Below are 19,801 nucleotides of genomic sequence, written 5' to 3'. Positions count from 1 at the left end.
CCAGATAAGTTCTTTCATGTACGGTAGCCATTTCATCTGTCAGGCCATGACACCAGTAGAAAGAGTCCAAACCAGCCTGGTTTCCCCTTGCTCACCATGTTCAGCCACGTTTTCAGCATTGCTTTATCTCTTTTTTCTATATTAACACTTACTTTGTCTATTTAAGTGCTACTTGAACGCTGCTGCCCCATCTTTTGTTCGACACACTGTCTGCTCTCAGATTTCAGTTAAAGACCGACAGCAGGGAAGTCTGGAGCCCGGAGCTGCTCAGCTAGTTTCAATCTGATTCATTTATGCAGGATTTCATGATTGCTTACATTTTAGTGTCATTTTAATTTCACAGGCTTATTCAGACCAACACGTTTTAAAGCTGAATTAGCATCGTGGCTACGTTTTAGCTCATTGTCCTCGGTGGCGCCGAGTGACCTTTTATTTTCATATCTATTTTATTCGCTGTGCCCTTGAGTAGGAAATTTTCATCACTTTGGTGTTTTATCAAACGCCCAGCATCAGTGGGTATCACAGCCAGCCTCACGCTCACCTTTGCCATCCTGTTTCATGACAAATCCCTGTGAAAACAAGTTCAGTGATGCGATAAATATTTATAGTACCACAGTGTCCTTAATGCTTCCACAACTGTAGTTCAATAACACAGTACTATTATTAAAACGAATAGCAATGAAATGTTTTCTGTGTGCTCAGAATATGAATCCTTCAAAATAAAATAATAAGCAATAACCCTGCGGTGGCACACGAGGAGGACAGACACAAAATAACTGAATCTGCTGCTGATTGAAATCCTCCACAACAGACATCATTATAAAATGATAAAAACACAATCTAACACAACGCTGAGGTGCGATAATCAGTCTCCACGGTTTACGAAGAGAAAACCCCAACAAATGTAAAATGAATTATTCACAAACACTATCTTAGGTTGGACAATGTCCCTTAATAATTCAGCCATCTTGGATGTCTAAAAATACCTGAGTCGGTGGGTGAACGGTGTTAGAAACATATTAATCAAAAGGAAAATGAGATCTGAGTGCTTCCCTCGCCTGTTTCCTTCTAAATGTCGTGCGCTGGAGCACTGGGCTCCTTCAAAAGCTGCCTATTGATTCCCTGGAAGATGACACGTTGATAATACACCAGATTTCCTCCACACGTCTCAGAGCTGATTGCCATCTTGATGGGTTGTTTTCCCCCACAGGGAGAGTTTTCCCAGTGCTTACAAGCCAGTTGAAGGAAAAAAGAGTGTTCACCTAGCCACCGGCTATTATAGATCAAAGCAACGTCTGGTCACATGAGAACAGCAGGGAAAAGCTTGGTTGCTATAGCAACTTATAGAACTTCTTGCACTGGCTTTAACTGCAAGTGTATTATTAGGACGGAGACATTTTAACGGCATTAATCAAACAAAGGCTTCGTTCATACGGCAGCAACACCTGCTGGGACGCGTGCAGATGGCGGCGACAGGTTTTTGTCCAGACTGTGAACTTTTGTAATTGGAAATTATGGCAGGAACACTCTTCAATATTCTGCACAGCACACATGTAACGTGATCCTCATAAACATACGACAGGCTCATCGAACTTTCAATGTGAGACTTGTTTTACAGTGTAAATCCCTTCGACTGCACGTGTCTGTCCTTTCGCCCGCTCAGCAGATCCCATTTTTTATGACGCAGGAAGGACGGCAACATCAAATATTCACTCTTGAATAAGAGCGTCCTTGGAAGCCTGACATCTCCTGTATAATTAAGTTGTCCGGATTAGAGCGGGAATGCAGCCTAATAAGCTGAGGGATAGGTTGATAAGCCACCAACAGAGAAATTATTCAGGCTTCTTTCTGATGGGAAGGTCCCATAATGCATCAGGAATGAGGTCACCCGCTCGGGCTTTCAGTACGGTTAATTCCATTTAACGCCATCTCCAGCAGCTGAGCTAACCTGTGTTTGGAATGTCAGTGCCAGGAGCGGGGCGACAACAGAAGCTGGCCTTCACTCATGTTGTCGGCCAACGCAACCAGATGGGCGACGAGTCTGGCATTTCTGGGGAACTTAAAATAGCTCCGTGATTCGGGTTTTGTTTGGGCCACCCTGACATTTGTCCTCTCCCTTTAGGTAGATCCGGTTATTTGCTGTCCTCGGTGGCCTTTTGAGAGCGGAGCGTCCGTTTCAGGCGTCTCCGTGAGTCTGACAGCAGCACGTTGCCGTCTGCAGCAGCTCTGAAGGCGTCTTTATCGTCCAACACTTTCAGATCGGTACCAACGACTGTCTCAGGTGAATCACGAGTCCTCCGCTGCGACTCAATACACTGTAGATGATTTCCTGCTTTCTCCGCCTCTCAAGACGGCCAGGAAATAGAACAGAGTAAGGCACAGTGGTGCGTAATGTTTTGCGATGGCGGTCCGATGGAATTTTCTGTAAAGGACGTTAATTATTCATAAAAGAGTGTTAGAACAGTGGAAAGATTTTTACATCCCTGCCGCTCTTTCATCTCTTTGCATCTGGATTGTGGAATGTTGGGGGGAGTCGATGATGCACTGTTACCAGACAAGATGCTTGCATGTGGGGGTGCACGTGTGTGTGTGTGTGTGTGTGTGGGAGCATATGTGTGTATTTGTGCCCCCCTCTTTCGTTTCAGCCTCTTATCTCTGAGCGTTCAGGAAGATAATGTAATTAATCACTTTGCAATCATCAAGACGTCACTTTAAATGACTCTGTTGGGTTTAACAAGGACAGACTGAGACATAAATTCCCATTAATCAGAGGATGTGAGGGCTAAGGAGGACCAGATGCCGACAGGCTTATCTGCACGCTCTCATTCTGATGCAGTCCACTGCAACACTCCCAATGCATTTTTAAAAAAAAACACACAACTTCCAACCAATCAGAGTGTCAGAGTGTATATTCAGTCGTGAAGGTTGTTCCAAGTGCTGCATCTCTATTTCCCCACTAACACTCCACTAATATTTGACCACACTCTAAATCCATCAGCCAGAAGCCCAGCGTGTCCCACACTGTCTTTCAAACTGCATCCGGCATTAAACACAGTCACGTATTCTTATTAACCTGCAGGCTAAATGTCTGTTCACTGCATAAGCTTAGCGTGGAAGATGTAGTATCAGTTTTCCAATTTTACAGATACGGGCAGCCATTATAATTTCTGTTATAGGACAGCACGGTCGTTAATGGAGATTTATTAGGAATAAAGCCCGGGAATTCCCATTTCCTATTTAAAATTTGAATGGTCGTAGATTACGTGGGTAATTGCTTGGGGAGAAATAAGCATTTCTGAATCATCTATGTCAAAATGGACCTAAAATTATGGAAAAGAACTGAAATATTGTTGCAGAGATATGATCATCGGATGGAAATCAAGACTTGCATATTGAAAACTGGAGCAGTTTTGCAGTGTCTAATGATTAGGCATCATGTTGAGTTGTCCGACAGGACTGGAACTCAACGCATGCTCCATTTAGCTGCCCAGATTCTGCTGTAAGCGCATAACGATATGTCATCCTGACAGAAACCTTGAACTCCAAAATGTCCACTCATCATTTTTTTCTTTTGGAGGTGTCAGAAATGGCAGCCATGACACTGAAATTACAACCCTACAGTACAGCGTTCTGCTCACGCTCGGCCGTCTCACTGCGGCCCTCATGAGTCGACACCGATCACGCTAAGTTGTAACGATCTGTGGGCCCAAATGAAGAGAACCACGTCGGTTATGTAACCTGACACTACTCGTTCCACGTGTCACGAGGAACTCGAACATCACACAAGGGGACGCGTTATGTTAATACGCTTGAGTGTTTTCTTCTCCAAACGCCTTCAAGTGCTGAATACGACGGAGAGCTTTATTTTAATTACAGCAGCATATGCTTATGTTGCAGCCACTTCTTCTCCTCGTACGCTTATTTCTGCTGACCTTTGAGTTGTCAAGCCGTGTTTGGGCGTTCCGACTCTCCTTAATGTGCCCTGTGGTCATCATGGATCTTTTCACAGGCTGACTGCGGAAGATTCTATGGGCTTGAACTCACAATTCCATCCTAAAAAGCAGACGCAGCCCACGTACCACCGCCAGCTCCTCCCCACCCCCGTCTGTTACTATTGAGACTATCGCAAAGAAAAAGATTTTTACTGTCATCACACATCAGTTGTACAAGGTCAGATGGAGGCTCAGTCCTGACCGCCACTGTGGGCCGACCTAGCCTGCTTTTGGATGGTGATGGGCCTAGAGGACCCAGAGGAAACCAACACACACACACACGCGTGGAGAGATCGTCCCTTTGTGCAGAAAGGCCTGTTGGAGCTGGGACGCAACCCACGACCCGCTCGCTCCGAGGAAATGGAGCTAATAATAATTAAGGCCCAGACAAATCCAGTAGGTTCGAGAGGCCAAGAGGTTTATCCCCGACTAAATGAGGAACAGGTCCTGTTTAAGTTAATAAAGGTCAATCAATAGTGAACGCAAACACGAGTGCTGCACACTCCATCAGTCATGTCAGCACAGCAGCTGGCTTCACAGCGTGCGTGTGTTTGGAATGTTAAAAGCAGCCATCCAGGCAGGTTGCTGAAGTGCACAGGAGGGGGAGCGACACCCTCGTCCTGCAGCACTGCAGCAGAGATCATCTGCCATCGCTCACCAGGAGAGAAAACATTTGCATGGATCTGGTTAATCCGCACCTGCAACTCCTGAATGTTGCCACTCAACGATGCGAGGCGGTGAAGTGGATCTTTGTCTGGCGGGGAGAAGAGTGGCGCTCCGGCGGCGACGGGATACGTGACAATAGGCTTTGCTCCGTACAATAAGCCAAATAAAGGAATTACTGCAAACAGTTATGTCTCCATGTTGAGATAACTTAAGAAATGTTGATGCAAGTGCAGCTTGGATTAGCGTCTGGGCTGAGAAAGCAAAAGAATTGAAATGCAAATAAGAGGGGGATTACTGAGAGAGCATTCACTCGACCAGATCCTCCTCCATTAATGGGTGAAATACTGGTCACATGTGAAAGTGTCTAAGCCTAATGATTATTTACTGCTTATTGCTTTTGTTTACAGCCACACACAAACCTCACCACTCTTCCTGGGCTCTGTGGGACAAGGACAAATGCCTGACAGAAGGCTTTAACACCTTTCCAGATATCTTAATAATGCTTAATGATCCAATCCGAGCCGATAATCCTCCAATTAAACTGCTGTTCCATCACAGGAACAACACTTGTGTACAAGCGCAGCCAGGTTTTCTCTCCTAAATATGTTAGCGTCAACCAGAGGAGCACAGCACACCATCAGCAACAGCATTTACTCCTCAGGTCGATGAAGGATTTATTTGGCCGTCCGTTCAGATCCAAAGAAAATGGTGCTAAATGAGAAGCTGAATCATCTCAACTTCAAAAGCTTGATTCCTGCACACCCTCAAGTGTGAAATTCATAGCTGCGGGGATGGCACTGACTTGAAAGTGGAGAAAGTGTGAACTCTTCCTTTCAGTTGTCAGATATCTGAAGGATTTATTAACTCTTTCCTATAGCATATCAGAATGTGGCCTATGCCCTTAAGTGATTTTTGTCTTGTGTTGGAACTGACGATTCATTAGATTTTTCAAAAAAACAAACAAAACCAGCCAGATGCAGATAGACAGATACAGATTTGCTGACTTTTGTTAAGGGTGACTATTTATGTCCTTTTAAAGCCTGTGCAACACTTTGGTCAACCAGGATGACATTTAGAGGTGCTAAAATCTGACCTAAACCTCAATAAACAGTAATAATCAGTAATCAATAATCAGTTTCACATAGCTACATTTATCAATTGTCCAAAGCTTGTTGTCTGAAGGCATAAATACCACCTGTCTGTAAAACATTCTTAAAAACTAACGAGATCAGGGGACTAATTCATTGTTTTCAACCTGACCTACTGCAACCTGCCCTATTATGCGTAATTACTGCCCCCTGCTGGCCACATACTGAAACAGTACACGTTTGCCAGGATACTGTTCCTTCTTTATTCCCTTCACTCATTTTATGCTTTTTCTGTGGCACATTATGAAAAAACAAAAAACAGGAGTAAAATGTATGATTGTTGAATGCCTTTAAATATTTGAGTAGATAACAATTCTAAAATAGTGTAACAAAGTCCTCTGCTACCTTTACAGTTAGATATCGGATTTCTGTTAATTCCTCTTCCAGAGACGGACACCGCTGATAGTTGTGCCTGATAACAGTGGGAAAGACATTAGGTGGAAATGACTCAATTTTCTTCTGCTTTCATTCAGAAGACCTTGAAGCATTTCTGTCTCCTGTACAGACAGAAGCACTAACCTGCATTAGCGAGTCACAATAGAACTGAGGTGATGCAGGGACGGAGGGAAAAACACTCTCTGGGCAACAACTGCAGTGCACTCACTACACCATAGCTTCAGCACGCTCCATCTGTCAGCAGGTTGGAGCAAACCTCCAGTGCTGCTCTTTGTTCTATCTCTTCATGGACAATTGGTCATCAGTCCTGCGACGTTGCATGTGTTAATAATGGAATTTCACATTTTCACTGTTTAAACATTAACTGTAGATTTATCCAACCTCTTCGGGTAATTGTTAATTTTAGAAGAACAGCCTTCTGCGACAGCAGCTTTTATTAAACATGTGCTCTTTAATTCATGTCTAAGGGAATAAAAAGGGCAGTTCATGAAAGAGAACACGACCACTGACCTGCTTTTTTGGATACTCGCAGTCAAAGTTAGCTTCCAGTGAAATCTGACTTAAGATGTGCCAAAACTTTCATGCTTCCACATCCATCAAAAGGCGACATTTTATTGGACTTTTTTGTAGCGCTGCGTTCAACCTTGCACATTAATATTTTTGAAAGTAAGTTTGCTTTTAAAAACTTGCGTTTCAGGCTCAGTGAGGGGAAGGGGGAGGGGGGGGCGTTTCAGACCTTGGGCTGTCTAATTAGAAGAGTCTGCAGCAAAACTCAAATGTTCGTGACTGAATGGTGAATTTATGAATTCCAAGGTGCTTATTGGAAATTTGAAAAGTTGGTCCATGGCCTGCTCGGTGCTGGGACGTTCCTACTCCGAGTTGTGGTCATACAACGATTACACCATGGAGGTCAAAGGAGGAGGAGACATTTCATTCATGCGTTACAATAGAGTGACACCAGCAGACGTCCAAACAGGACAGCGCTGGTGGAGGGACGGGCGGAGACGACCTCAGCACAAAGTCACCTCAAAACCGCCTGGAGTCAAACACAGAACATCAGTTCAGCAGGACTGCAGCCAGATTGGGTTTAGAGACGTTTGCATCGTGCTGCATTAATCACACTCTGATCCCAGCTCTGACGTGCGCGCACACACACGCACACACACGCACACACACATGCACACACGCACACACACGAACAAAATGTCATAACTGACATCGCCTATATTTTTAATATTCTCTGCCACTTCGGGGAGGCGTCTGAATTAAACTGGACTTATCTTAAATACTAAATAATTTGATTGATTCGTTATTTTTTAAGCTTCCGTTTGCCTTTAAAATGTGAGGAGATTAAGTGATCAATTTAGAAGATTTCATTTTACAGCCACAGCCTCAGAAGAAAGCATCAAACAAAACACTTCTACCACATTCATATCAACTTTACCTTGAGAAATTCTTCTCATAACCTTTAAAAACATCATGATTGCCTGGTTGATGTGAGGAGCTGGAACTTTTATCTGCACTCTCTTCACTCTTGGCCGTCAAACATCCAAGATTTCTGTACATTTACAATATAATGATGACATTTACGATGTTAAACATATAAAACAGAGCTCTAAATGTTCAGAGTAATTTTGTGAGTTGGTGTTTTAATTCCACATCTTTAGATTAGAGATTAGAGAATTGGGAGGATCTGCTCCTATTCTCTAATCTACTCTCTTTGCAAGATTCAGGTCTTGTGAATGTTAAAGCGCTCAACACTCATAAATTTTCCCTTGGATAAACAAACAAGGCGTCAGAAAAATTAATAATTACAATAATTACTGCCCTCTGGTGAGCAGAGACAAACAAACACCACAATCAAAGTGTTCTGCTGCCTTATCAGGCAGCTTTCTGCGCTTTGCACATACAAATATCAACGGTTTAGAAATCCAAACAATGCAGCTCTGCAGTCGGGACTGCCGTGTCATTCTAAAGTGTTGTAGACTTTGCAGTGCAGGTATGCCATCTTCTCGGCCCTGCTCTTCCTCAGCATGGGTGACCACTCCCTGTGGCGGAGCTCCACCACCCTGTAGCCCGCCAGCTTCAGCTGCCTCCTCTTCATGGCATGGAGACCCAGCAACTGGTCGGAATGGTAGCAATAATGGTTCCTGCTGGAGACCTGGATAGCTAGTTTCACGATGCCGTTAGCGTTCTGTGGGGCTGATCCGATGCTTTTGGGTGTGATGAGAGCCTTTGTGAGGTCACTGCTGAGGGCAAGGCCAGCGTCAAACAGGCCCCAGCCTTCTTCAGGCTGTACTTGGTGCAGTGAAGTAGGTTTAAAACTTGCTGACTCAGTAAAAGACCCTGCAGCGTTGCTTGAATTTGTTATCTGTGCTAACAATTCATCAGTTACACTCACTCCTATTTCCATTCCTTCCCAGCTTTGGTGAGACGGGAGTTTGGACAGGGTGTCCTCTGGAAGGACCAGGTCTTTCTCTGAGGCTGGATTCACAGGTACCGGCTGTCCGCTGGAGTCGAGGTGCACCTCCAGGTCGATGGAGCGAGTGTGCGGAAGGATCATCCTCTTGTGTACAAACCTCTCTCCTCCAAGCATGTCTCGCAGACCCGACTCTGCCTCCAGGACCTCTGTTTTTTGACACACGTCTGATTCAGCAAACTTCCACAGCATCGCCTCCACCTCTTCTCTGAGTTCAGAGCTCAAGCGGGGGCCGGCCCACTGAGGCAGCTCCAGAGCCACTGCTCTATCCAAAGTGAACAAGTCTTTTTTCAACTCCAGTTGTGTGGATTTTAGTGCCAGTTTGACAAATTCGGGACTCAGAGCTAATTCTATTAGGTCCTCTGGGAATTGGGAGACAAAAGCCAGGCCTAGGAGACCGGTAAGCAGATGTCCTGGGTACTGTTGGAATTCAGCTTTCCTTTGTCTCAGAGACTCTGTCAGGCTTGAATAGAAACTTGGGCACTGAGCTGGCAGGAATCCTAACGTTCCAAATGCCCACAATAGTTTGCACGAGTCTTTACTCCTGCAGTGAGGCACCAGCGAGGGGACATTCTCAGCGATTGCCATTAGGATTTTATCATCTTTGCAATGCAGAGCTGAACACGCCAGCGCCACGTGCATTAAGCCCTGTACCCCCATCTTTTGAGCGCGTCGTGGAACTTCTCGCGCCATGGCCTCCAGCCAGGCCCTGTGATACAGGTAGCTGAATCGAAGGAATTTAAGCACATTCACAATGGCAAAGTCACTCATTTCTTCCACAAGAGAGTGTGCCACATCAACAATATGAGTCACAGCAGCCCCGGAAAGTGAAGTCTGGGATTTAAAGAGCCCCAAACAAATGGTGCCGACCTCCTCCGGGTGCAGCTGGTGTAACTTCTGCATCAGAAGCTGCTCTATAGGATGGATCAAGTCTTTTGGGCACCTCCTGCCCTCTCCCATTATATACAGCAGCAGCACAAGTTCAGCAGCCCCCACCTGTTTGATGTACTGATGGACTGACTGATAGAGATGCCGTAAGAACCGGGGCACCTGCCTTCCAACGCAGCGCCACAGGTCTGCAGCAAGCAGCAGCTGGTGCAGACTCATCTGATCAGCTCGGCTGCTCAGCTCCTCCTCCAACAGGCCCAGCACGGTGTGAGACGACGGCACGTCGAGCCACACAAACGCCTGCAGCACCTGCAGCAGCTGAGAGTGAGTAAAGAGGCGAAGGTGCTCCACAGCATACCGGAGCAGCATTGTAAAGCGCTGGTCACTTCTCAGGAGTGAGATCCTGTCTGGGTGCAAGCGGCTGAGCTCCCCAAGAAACTCAGACACGTCAGATGGTTTCATGTTGCCCTTTAGAACAGTCACTTTTTGCAGCAGCGACATACCCTCCCTCCATTCGATATGGGATGGCCGATGAGAGAGGTAAAGCGCCATAGAGGCATACTCTGGCCGACATTTGAGGAAGGCACGGGTATCTACCTTTACCTCTGGTGGGGTGGGTTTTCTGCAATAGGCTGACGCTGAAGGTGCTTCCTGTTGAGACTCCTTATTGAAAGCCAAGTCGAGAAGTGTGTTTTTGGAACTGGAGAGATTCCGTGAGCAGCTCACACTGTAGCGGTTGCTCCGCTGCCAGTATGAGGGAGCATAAACAGAAATACCTTCATCATCTTCATTATCAGTTTGGCTCCGAGTGGCTGCAGGGTTACAAACAGAATAATACGAGCTCGGGCTGTAGTACAGTTTGTATCCTCCTTGGACAGAGGTTTCTTGGCATTCCAGGCTTACTGTTCTCCTCTCCTGGTTGTCTTCTTGCGAAACTTGGGCATATTGAGTCCGGGTGGATTTTCTTCTCAAAAGCGGGAGGTAGCATCTTCTGGGCACCCGTCGACAGAGCACACAGGCAGCCATTGATCTGTTAGGTATAAAATACAAAAGCATGATTTTGTCAGAAGTTACTAAGTAACTACAGAGGTTTGTGGGGTCATCTCAGTTGAAGAGGTCACAAAGAGCGTGCGTCACACTTCTAACAAAGGGTGACACAATTATCAAAGATTTAAATGTTTCGAATTGACTTCAACAATAAAACTCAATGAAAGAAACCTGAACAGTTTATAAACTGCTGTTTTTGTGTGAGCAACATGTACATCACTGTAGAATATAACAGGAAATATATCCATGGAAGACTAGCTGGACAAACATCTAGTAATGATTGTAATGCTATTGTAGTGCTTCACAATACGAATCAATATGAGTTTGTGCAAAGCCTTATAAAATAATTTGGTATAAGTTATTTCTGCCTGACAACAGCCTTCATGGAAAAGAAAGTAAATCTTTTGTAGAAATTATAGAGGTTTAAATCAGGTTGAGACAAGTTAACAGGTGAATTCTATACCCTGGAGATCAATAATACTGATCAGCTAAACCTCTAATTTACTGGCAACTACACAGATTATTCAAGCGTACAACTAAGGGTTTGATAGATACGTGTAGTTTTGGTAAAGATATGAACATAATAAAGGGTTCAGTAAGTTACGTTTTATGAAGCGGAATCGAAATGGTCAGTCACGAATGCACTTACTTTTCATTCTTTAGCACTAATGGGAGTCATTGACCATTAGCAACACATGCAGGGAAAAGCGGAAGCGGTGCAGCTCCGTGACAAACAGGCCGGAAGCTTTTAAACTTTCAAAATAAATGTCGCGTGAATCGTGAGCCCAGTGTTATAGCAATAGGTTCACGAAAATAGGCTGGTTTCTGTTGATTCGGGTGTGGGCCTGTTTTACAATCGTTTAAAGAAGCACGTTTCCTCCCATTCATGTATTTAGTTGTATAAAGTTTCGGCATTGATTACAACTATTACTTTATTGTGGCAAGTGTCTTCTGCTTCCGAGGGAGGACGCCATAACTGAACGCAGGATGACCTATGGCAGCCGAGAAGGTACAAACGTCATGTCAACGGAATTTTCAAAAAGGAAGGCACCTCAAAAACCATCATTTCCGCTCTAACTTCTGAGTGCACGCTGAAGAAAGTGAACAAGCTCTGAAGGATTTAAGAGATTTGAATTAAAGCCGCATTTGCGCCGATATTTTTGCAGAATCTATGGTTAATTTTAACTCTAGCAAACATACACTTTAAAACGAAAAGAGGTGGAATTTGTGTTTTCATTTAAAACAATACTCGTTTTCACACGGCCTTTTTCTGCAGTTATGCATCTGTATATTCATCTGCAATGTAAACCTTTTTATTACCATTATGAGCCCGTTTATTCTTATTATTTCCAAACCCCCTTTAGATCACTTAAATATATTCATTCCACAATGCATGTGATTTTCTCTTTCCAAAATTATAATTATTATATATTATTAATGTAATTTGTAATACAAAAGTTAAAATGCAATGCTTAAAAAATGCAAGGATTTGGTAAATGGGAAGGTAAGTTGGAATATATTTTTAAAGAGAAAGCAGTAAATATTCACTTCACAGAAAATCAGCAAAACATGTTTTAAAAGGATTTTTTATATGCTGTAACTGGGGGGAAGAATGAAGAATTAACACCTATTTATCTTCACTGAGTTCACTTTCTTTACATTGATTTTGGAGTGGAAAACGAGTGATAAATAGAAAACTACATTAAAAGAAATTCTTTACATGGCCTTCATCTGTGTCTCTACATTTTCTAAAAGAGACGGTTCAGATCTGAGATAATATTAATCATTCCTCAAACTTTACCTTTTTTTTCTTGTTCTCCTGTATTTATGGGAAAATGAAATGTATTTAAAAATTCAACACTGGCTGTAATCTGTAATCTTTGCAATAATATTTAAACTAATTAGAATCAACGAAATGTACAAAATCTATTAGCGAAAAGTGTATTTTTCAGTCAGGAATAAACATTGAATTTACAAGTATCCTTCAAAATTGTAAAATATTGTTTCAACACTGAATATTTATGTATGCTGACTGTTTTTAATTAGTTCTAAAATCTTGTATATTTCATTGCAGAAGGGCCAGAACTTTATGTTGGGGGATTTATGTAAGTTTGTGAATTTGTTATGAACTTGGTTTATGCTCATGATTCTTTACTTTGCTTTAAGCACAGAATAGAATCACCATAGAAACTTTACACAAGCAACAAGGGAACCAAATGCTTCATTTGACTTTAGTCAAAACATTTAAAAATTGTGCCCATTTTTGTCCATTTGGAAACGAATCATTTGGCCTTTTAAATGTGGATCGACGACATTAAAAGTTTGATTTTATTCAACTTTGCCCAGTTGTTGCCGTGTTGTGAAAAGATTTGTGCTGCTTAACTTTGCAGCCGTTACAGTTTACAAATGTATCAATTTAATGTTCATTCCAAGAAGACGCAGATTAAATCAGGCTTCTTTAAAATCATTAAAATAAATTAAAAACCTGGGGGTGTGGGGGGGGGGCTTCGGCCTCTGACCTGCAGCGGCCTCTGACCTAACGGCAGCAACAGTCTATAGTCTCACAAAGAGCAGCAGCGCCAGTGAGATTCTATTCAAAGTTACTGCCAAAAGTTACTCCCTATGTTTTGAAAATAAGATGAGTTATCAGACAGAAGGAAAAGTCTCCACTAAGGAATAATTAAGTTGTCAAAACGAGTTACATTATTTTTGATTTTAAATCATTAACTTCTGAGAAATTCTGCAAACAAAAGGTTTGAATGCAACGACTGAATTACCAAATTCTGCAGACACATTTCTTTGAGCCGTTGTGATCATTAGCCAGATATGCACTGAAATACAGATCAGATGAGTAGTTTTAATTTTTTTCCCCATATAAGTGGGTCCAAATGTTAAAAGTATTATTTTTCAAAGAGTAAAAATGCTAAAATATTGACTGGATTCAGCCAAGCGTCATTACAGGGCCTAAATACCTCAATAACTCCCAATGTTTGGACCCCTTCCTTCACACTGAATAGACAGCTACTGTTGCCTTACACTTCCCATGGATGCAGGGTTATTATTATTGTTATTACTGCTGTAATTACCGCGTCTTTTGTGTGTTGTAATAACGACCCCGGTGAAGGGGTGAAACTTGAGAATGAGTGCAGGAGAGGAAGTGGGATCCTTGGTGTGTATGCTAATGGAGCTGCTGGGAGGGGGAGGCTGGGAGGAAGAGGAGGGGGAGGAAGGGGAGGGAGCCGCCCTTCATTCACCACATGGTTCAACCTCGAGTGGACTCGCGCCACTTTCGCAATCTTACTACGACTCCCAAACTCGCTGCAAACCATAATAGTAGCACATGGTGCCGTTTTGGGGATTACATCCTTCGGTGGAACTCGTTCCTCAAGTCTCCCCCGCAGTTTGGCGGAAGACCCCCGCAACAGTGCGTAAAGGGTAAGTCCGCACAAGTGAGTGAAGATGGTGGATTTTTGCGAGGCAGTGTCTTATTACGCGCATGTTATTGGCGAGAAAACCTGTTGTTAGCCTCTTTTTTTCTGCAGGAGGCGCGGGCAAATTACGCCAAAGTAAAACTCCTCGGCGTTGGAAGCAGCACGGGAGCCACGCTTTGGCGTTGCGGAGAGGGGGGGGGGGGGGAGAAAAACGGTTTAATCTCTAGTTTCCGCGTTGGGAAACAGTTTTTTGCGAGGAGCGCATGGCAACCTCTCCTCCATGGTGGGAGAATGAGGGAGATTTGAAAAGCATGTGTTGCTGCTGCTGCAGCGGCGGCGGCGGCGGCTCGGGGCTCTGAGTGACCCTCGTCTAAATCTGATCTGCCCGAGCCGACTTTGGTAGCGGCGGTGGTGGATCGCAGCACTCTTGCGATCCACCACGTGTGATCGTGGAAAGTTTTCAGCTGATAAGCGCACCGAGCGGAACACTTTAAAGTGCGGCCAGAACAAAGCAGCAGCACATGGGGTGGAAATAGGCCGCGCGCCTTTGCTAACGGCTAGGTGCTAATGCACTCTTACGATGGTATATAGGCAATAAACTGATCGATTTGACACTAGCATTTGAGGATTTCTTATGTTTTCCTAAGGGGGTTTATTAGTATCGGAAGTTAGTTGGAATGGACATTTGTAAACAGCTCTAATACATGGACAGAGCGCACAAGTGCTAACATGGCTAACGCATGAGAAAGCGTTGCTTTTAGTAGATGGCGATGTTCAGTATTAGATTACATTATGTGTACCTCTCTAAACACTGGTAAACGACGTGTTTGCATAAACCCTCTGTGGTATACCGAATGGTCCTTACAACAGGATTTCTTCTGAAATCTTGCCCAATCTCTGGGTTCTCCATTAGCACGTTAGCCAACATTCGCTTGGATGTGTGTGTGTTTTGATGGAGCCGCCGAAAGGTGCTAGCTTGGGCTGGCTTCCAAAGTTGCAATTAGCTTGATTTTTGCTTTGTGCCACCATGGAAACGGCCCGTACACTACGCACAGACCAAAAAACCGGACATCTCCTCGCATTTATTTAGTTGCACCGGGAAGGGGGGGTGGGGGGTTTAAAGGCTGAAAAAGCTGGACTCCTGGGCGCCATGTTAGTGCATGGGGGAGGGGTACAACTTATCCAGCACAAGTGTTGCGATCCTCCAGTTTGTGTTCTTGCTCATCTGTTTCTATAAAAGAAGACAAACACTTGGGTTTTGAAAAAGAAAAAAAAATGTTACTCTATGTATGTGTTTTCTTCTGTACAAAGGACGATCGCAATCTACTTAATTTGTATGAAAATGAGGTTTTGCAGGTTTATTGTCCATACAAGTTCACCCTTAAATATGTTACCTAATTGCAGGGTGCATCTATAACGTTGATAACATGATCCATCTTTACCAATGCCCGAATTAGTCAGAGAATGTGTGATCTGCTTAGTAGCTCCTGCCTGCTGGTAGCCCCATGGACAATAGACCCCAGCACCACACTATTTAGTAATGGTTATTCACAGGACTTGTATAGTCTGCCAGTATGAGACTGGATTTATGCCCCAAATTTTATTCTGCGGACTCATTTTTTACCCCGTGTCTTGTGTTTTTGCAGGTCCATGTGTTGCTCGCATCCTTCCTGGAAGACCCTTTTTTGGTCCCGGTGCCACGATTGAACGACTTTAAAACCTCCCTTGTGCTGGTGGAAGTCAAAGTAGTGTCAAAGTGCTTACAGTGCAGGTAGTTTGATGACATCTACTGCAGTGAAGGCACTTTCAGCGCTATTCTGATCATGAAAACACAGGAATCCGGCCGGTGCGGAGGGTAACCCGACCCCACGGTGACATTTGAGATATCCATGGATGCATTCACAGCACATGTTGCCTGTTTCATCATCTGTTGCACCACAGTTCCAGAAATTCTCCCAGTACGTACCCGTAGTACCTCCATGTGTCGTCCTGACTGTGCGCCTTCCTCCGGGGCTCATGCTAAGGTGCATCTAGTGCAGATAGTGAAGTAGACTAGCACCTACTGCCCTAAGTGCTCCTTCTGGCATGAGGGACTGGGTCTCTCTTCGATCCGCCTTGTTTGTGAGTTCCCTGCTCTTTTGACGGTTCTCTGTCAGTTTTGCATGGTTGCGCTGCAAGAAGAAATAAGTTGTGCAAATCTATGCAAAACTGACAGCGGTCTGAATTTGCAGTTATTTTTAAACAGCTCTGACCAGAAGCAGGTTTCAGCAGTATTAAAGTGCTTATAGTGCAGGTAGTTACTGATGGTCTACTGCAGTGTGAGCACTTCTAGTACTTCTAGATGCACCTCTCCTACTGGAAGACTGCACAAGTAGCACATGTTCATGGGTCCCTGGTTAGTTTTGCTGGTTTGCTTTCAGCTTTTCTCTCTACTGCTGTGCAAATCCATGCAAAACTGATCATGGAGCTAAACAGAATCCATCCAAAAGTGTTCCTTTCCTGTGCAGGTTGGGAGAGGTAGCAATGCTCAGAGATTATGCGGTATTGCACTTGTCCCGGCCTGTGGAGGAAGGAGGGAATTACTCTGCATCAAGTTTTCCTGTGAATTGACCTGGAAATCCGTCCAGGACGTGTGTATTTTTCATTCGGACAGTCGTCCCCCTGGCACCATCCCAGAGACCTGGATAATGTTTTATTTATTAAAATGTATAATTAAGTGTAAAAAAAAAACCATGAATGATGGGGGGCATTACATTTCTAAATTAATCCTAATTTTTACTTTCTAAACTGACTTGGAATCAAATACATGTTGCAATTCATAACTAGTGCAATAAAAATAAAAATACACTTGTGCTCCTGCATATTTGTGGTTAAATTGGCCTCTTTTTTAGCCACTAATCGCTCACCTAAACATTTCTAATACATGTTCATTGTATGTTAAATTGTACAGCTCGTTCCCCCCACCCCAACCCCCTTTGATGTTTAATAAATCCTGAAGTTAAAGCATTCCCGGGGAGTGATGTCATTCTTCAAGGCCGGCTGTTTACGTTTGATCTCTGTCAGGTCGGTCCATATTGACGTTTAGAACGCATGCACTTTAGTAGGTTACTATCTAATAATCTGCTTTTAGCATCTGTTAACAATGGTATTCCTCCCTGTTTTTAGAGAAACGTGAGTACGGTTTTATTTTTTCCACTTGCGGTTTGCAGCCTAAAACCACATTTCTCCAGCAGATGGCGCCATCTGCCTACGGCACGTTCGTGGTTCTGACGCTGACTGGTCGCCTCAATCTCACAGCAGATAAAACTGCATGTTTATCTGGGGAAGGCGTCCTCACAAATGGGAGATTGAGGGACGCTGCTGAAAAATCCCTGAATTCAGATCAGAAACCTTCACACAAACAACAGCAATGAAACGTATACAGTTGGGCCGGTGCATGTTTTTGTTTTCATCTCCAACACATGGCTTCATTATGTTGGTTTGAGTCCTCTGGACATTTACTGATAAGATATTTGCACACCACCCACACACACACCAACCTTTCGCCATTGCGTTTTTATTATACATCATTGTCTGCCTGGCTGGCAGAGAGCGAAAGAGCCATTCACTGGAGTGTTCACCTTTCATTATCATGTCCTCTTTACTTGACAGTTGAGATAAATGGGAAACACCCAGAGGGGACATGAACTCAGAGATGCATTTCTGCCTGTCAGCGCGTGCCGATTGCTCTTGTAACCTCTATTTACTTTGAGGACTCTAAACTGTTATGCTTTTATTAGGCAGAGTGCAGCACAATTGTAGGTTGCCAGGTGGACGGCGTCTGTTGTTTAAAGTCGTGCTAATGTGTTCCGAAACATTTAGCATTACTGCTTCAGAGAGATTGGAACCCAACGACATTGTTGATCCCCGGGTGCTCTCTGGATGGCTGTCACGAGATGAATATGTATGAACTTATGCAAATGGTCTCATCTTCCAAATAATTCTCAGCAGCCAGAGCCTTAATTTGCGATTTGTGGCGTTTGAGCAGCATTTTGAGCAGGCGAACATGATGCCGTTGTGCACTGTGCTGAATCAAGTGTGTTTATGAGCAGTTGTGCACTCCTGTGTGGTTGTTTCCATCCTGTTTTCCTCCGTTTCATATGAAGTTTGCTGATCGAGCGCTTCGGGAGGCTCAAATTAATAGAGGACTTCCTCTTACTTCTGCATAGAAATCTAATCTAATATGTGACGGGGAAATCACGCCGCCCTCAGGTTATTAAATATTTCAGTGGATTTTTTTGCCCCCCCCAGAGATTTGTGATTTTGTTACCGTTATTTTGAGACGGTGATGAGAGAAGGTGTCTTCACCAGCTCCAGCTGGAGCTGTGGGAACCTCTCTTGGTAGTCATCTAAAGGCGAACTCTAATTAAGCTGCAAGTCTCCCAGCGCAGATGTGCTCATCGGTACGTGCGTTCCTCCGCTCTCGCTCCTCCACCCTCCTCTGTTTTCATGTCTTCCCCCGGTTCTTCCCGTCGCCACAATTGTCACCTCAGATTTGTGCTAAACTCCAGGTTTAATTGGGAAAACACCACTTGTGTTTACCGCCACGCTTGTTCTGTCTTCCTTACACGTCCTTCCTGTTTCGGCCACCTCCGGGTCAGAGTTGGCGCCTGTGATGAAGAGTTTTCTGCAGGAACTGCAGGAATGTGATCTCTTCATGTTGACTTGTGGTCTTTTTGAGCCTCGGCCGCTGTCAGTCTCATCGACCTTTGACCCGGCTGGACTTCTTCCTCGCTGGCAGGGTGAGTTAATAAGCCCAGACACATTTTGATCCGTCCACCATCTCTGATTTCCTCTCCTCATTAGGGATCCCGAACCTCCAGCCTGCCTGATTCCACTCTCACGGTCATCGGTGGGCAGACCCTGGACGCGCCTCATATTTGTAGGCCTAATTGAATATTCAGAAAAGACCTTGGGTGTGTTGATGTTGCGTCTCAGGGGGTTGTTTAATTCTGCAAACAGACACAGAAAAATGCACGTGTCAGCCGTGCTGCTGAGGCTGCAGTTCTGCGCTGGCGCCGAGTGCGACAGGGGTCTGTTCCTTCAGACGACCTCTGTGAGCTCCGCGCAGCTCCGTCCCGACCGGCGCTTGACCTCCCAATTTGACATTTGCATATTATGGAAGGCCCGAGTTGCCAGTTTATGCTAGTGGACTCTCTAATAAGCCACACAAATAAAACCGTTTTCCAAGCAGGTCACTGGGAAGTTCTCAGGAGGAGCTTAATCACAATCTTTTGTGCTGGAAACCTTTGCTGACTATGTGACTAGTGAAGCAAGACACGGGCAGAATGTAAAGAATGTCTGTTTGAGATTAGGGGGCAATCTCCTGCCTGCTTATTATACAGCACACACACCTACACACTCTCTCTCACAGACACACACATCACACACATTCTGTTGGGCTATCAGCATCTAGGAAGGTTGTTTTTTTTAATAATGCCAATCATTTACAGTTGCTAATTCTTCCTGAATTCATATCAAAAGGTCTGGAATATTAAGGTGTGTTGTGGGTTCAGACCCTGAAATGGATCGTTTCAGATTAATCTGAGGAGATATTGTGTTCTGACGTCTTTAGTCGTCAGCCTCCCTGAAGCTGCAGCTTCTCTATGGTGCTTGTTGGCCTTCCTGCAGGATGAACTCTGATTCACAGATGCAGAGCAGCACCGCGAGAGCTGTTGAAGAATTTGCATTAACTGTGGCATCTTTAGCATTCCT

General features: G+C 44.3%; 1 protein-coding gene and 2 long non-coding RNA genes across 4 annotated transcripts in view; 2 read left to right on the top strand and 1 right to left on the bottom strand.

Moving 5' to 3' along the window:
- LOC130531228 (uncharacterized) overlaps positions 1-8,763 on the top strand; it is a 9,124-nt gene extending 361 nt beyond the window's left edge. Inside the window, exons 2-3 of the long non-coding RNA XR_008952044.1 lie at positions 2,123-2,281; positions 8,626-8,763. This is a non-coding gene — a long non-coding RNA (uncharacterized LOC130531228). The remainder of the gene's footprint in view (positions 1-2,122; positions 2,282-8,625) is intronic.
- LOC130531221 (FAST kinase domain-containing protein 5, mitochondrial) lies at positions 5,986-11,373 on the bottom strand. 2 transcript variants are annotated; one of them, XR_008952043.1, is made up of 3 exons: positions 11,266-11,373; positions 6,326-10,599; positions 5,986-6,218 (listed from the first exon to the last, which is right to left on the bottom strand). XR_008952043.1 is itself a non-coding variant. In XM_057043114.1 (2 exons), the coding sequence occupies exon 2, from the start codon at positions 10,593-10,595 to the stop codon at positions 8,169-8,171; it is 2,427 nt and encodes an 808-aa protein (XP_056899094.1). In that variant the 5' UTR covers positions 10,596-10,599; positions 11,266-11,373; the 3' UTR covers positions 5,986-8,168. The 2 variants fall into 2 exon arrangements, 1 of the variants encoding a protein (XP_056899094.1); XM_057043114.1 differs by having other exon boundaries at positions 5,986-10,599.
- Positions 11,374-13,842: 2,469 nt separating this feature from the next.
- On the top strand, positions 13,843-17,053 carry LOC130535593 (uncharacterized). The gene is made up of 2 exons (XR_008953175.1): positions 13,843-14,051; positions 15,694-17,053. It is a non-coding gene; the product is annotated as an uncharacterized LOC130535593 (long non-coding RNA).
- Positions 17,054-19,801: the final 2,748 nt, after the last annotated feature.

Source organism: Takifugu flavidus, chromosome 1 (assembly GCF_003711565.1).
Source record: "Takifugu flavidus isolate HTHZ2018 chromosome 1, ASM371156v2, whole genome shotgun sequence".
Classification (NCBI taxonomy): domain Eukaryota; kingdom Metazoa; phylum Chordata; class Actinopteri; order Tetraodontiformes; family Tetraodontidae; genus Takifugu; species Takifugu flavidus.
The sequence above is the reverse complement of the archived record's forward strand: the minus strand, read 5'-3'. Positions and strand labels throughout refer to the sequence as shown.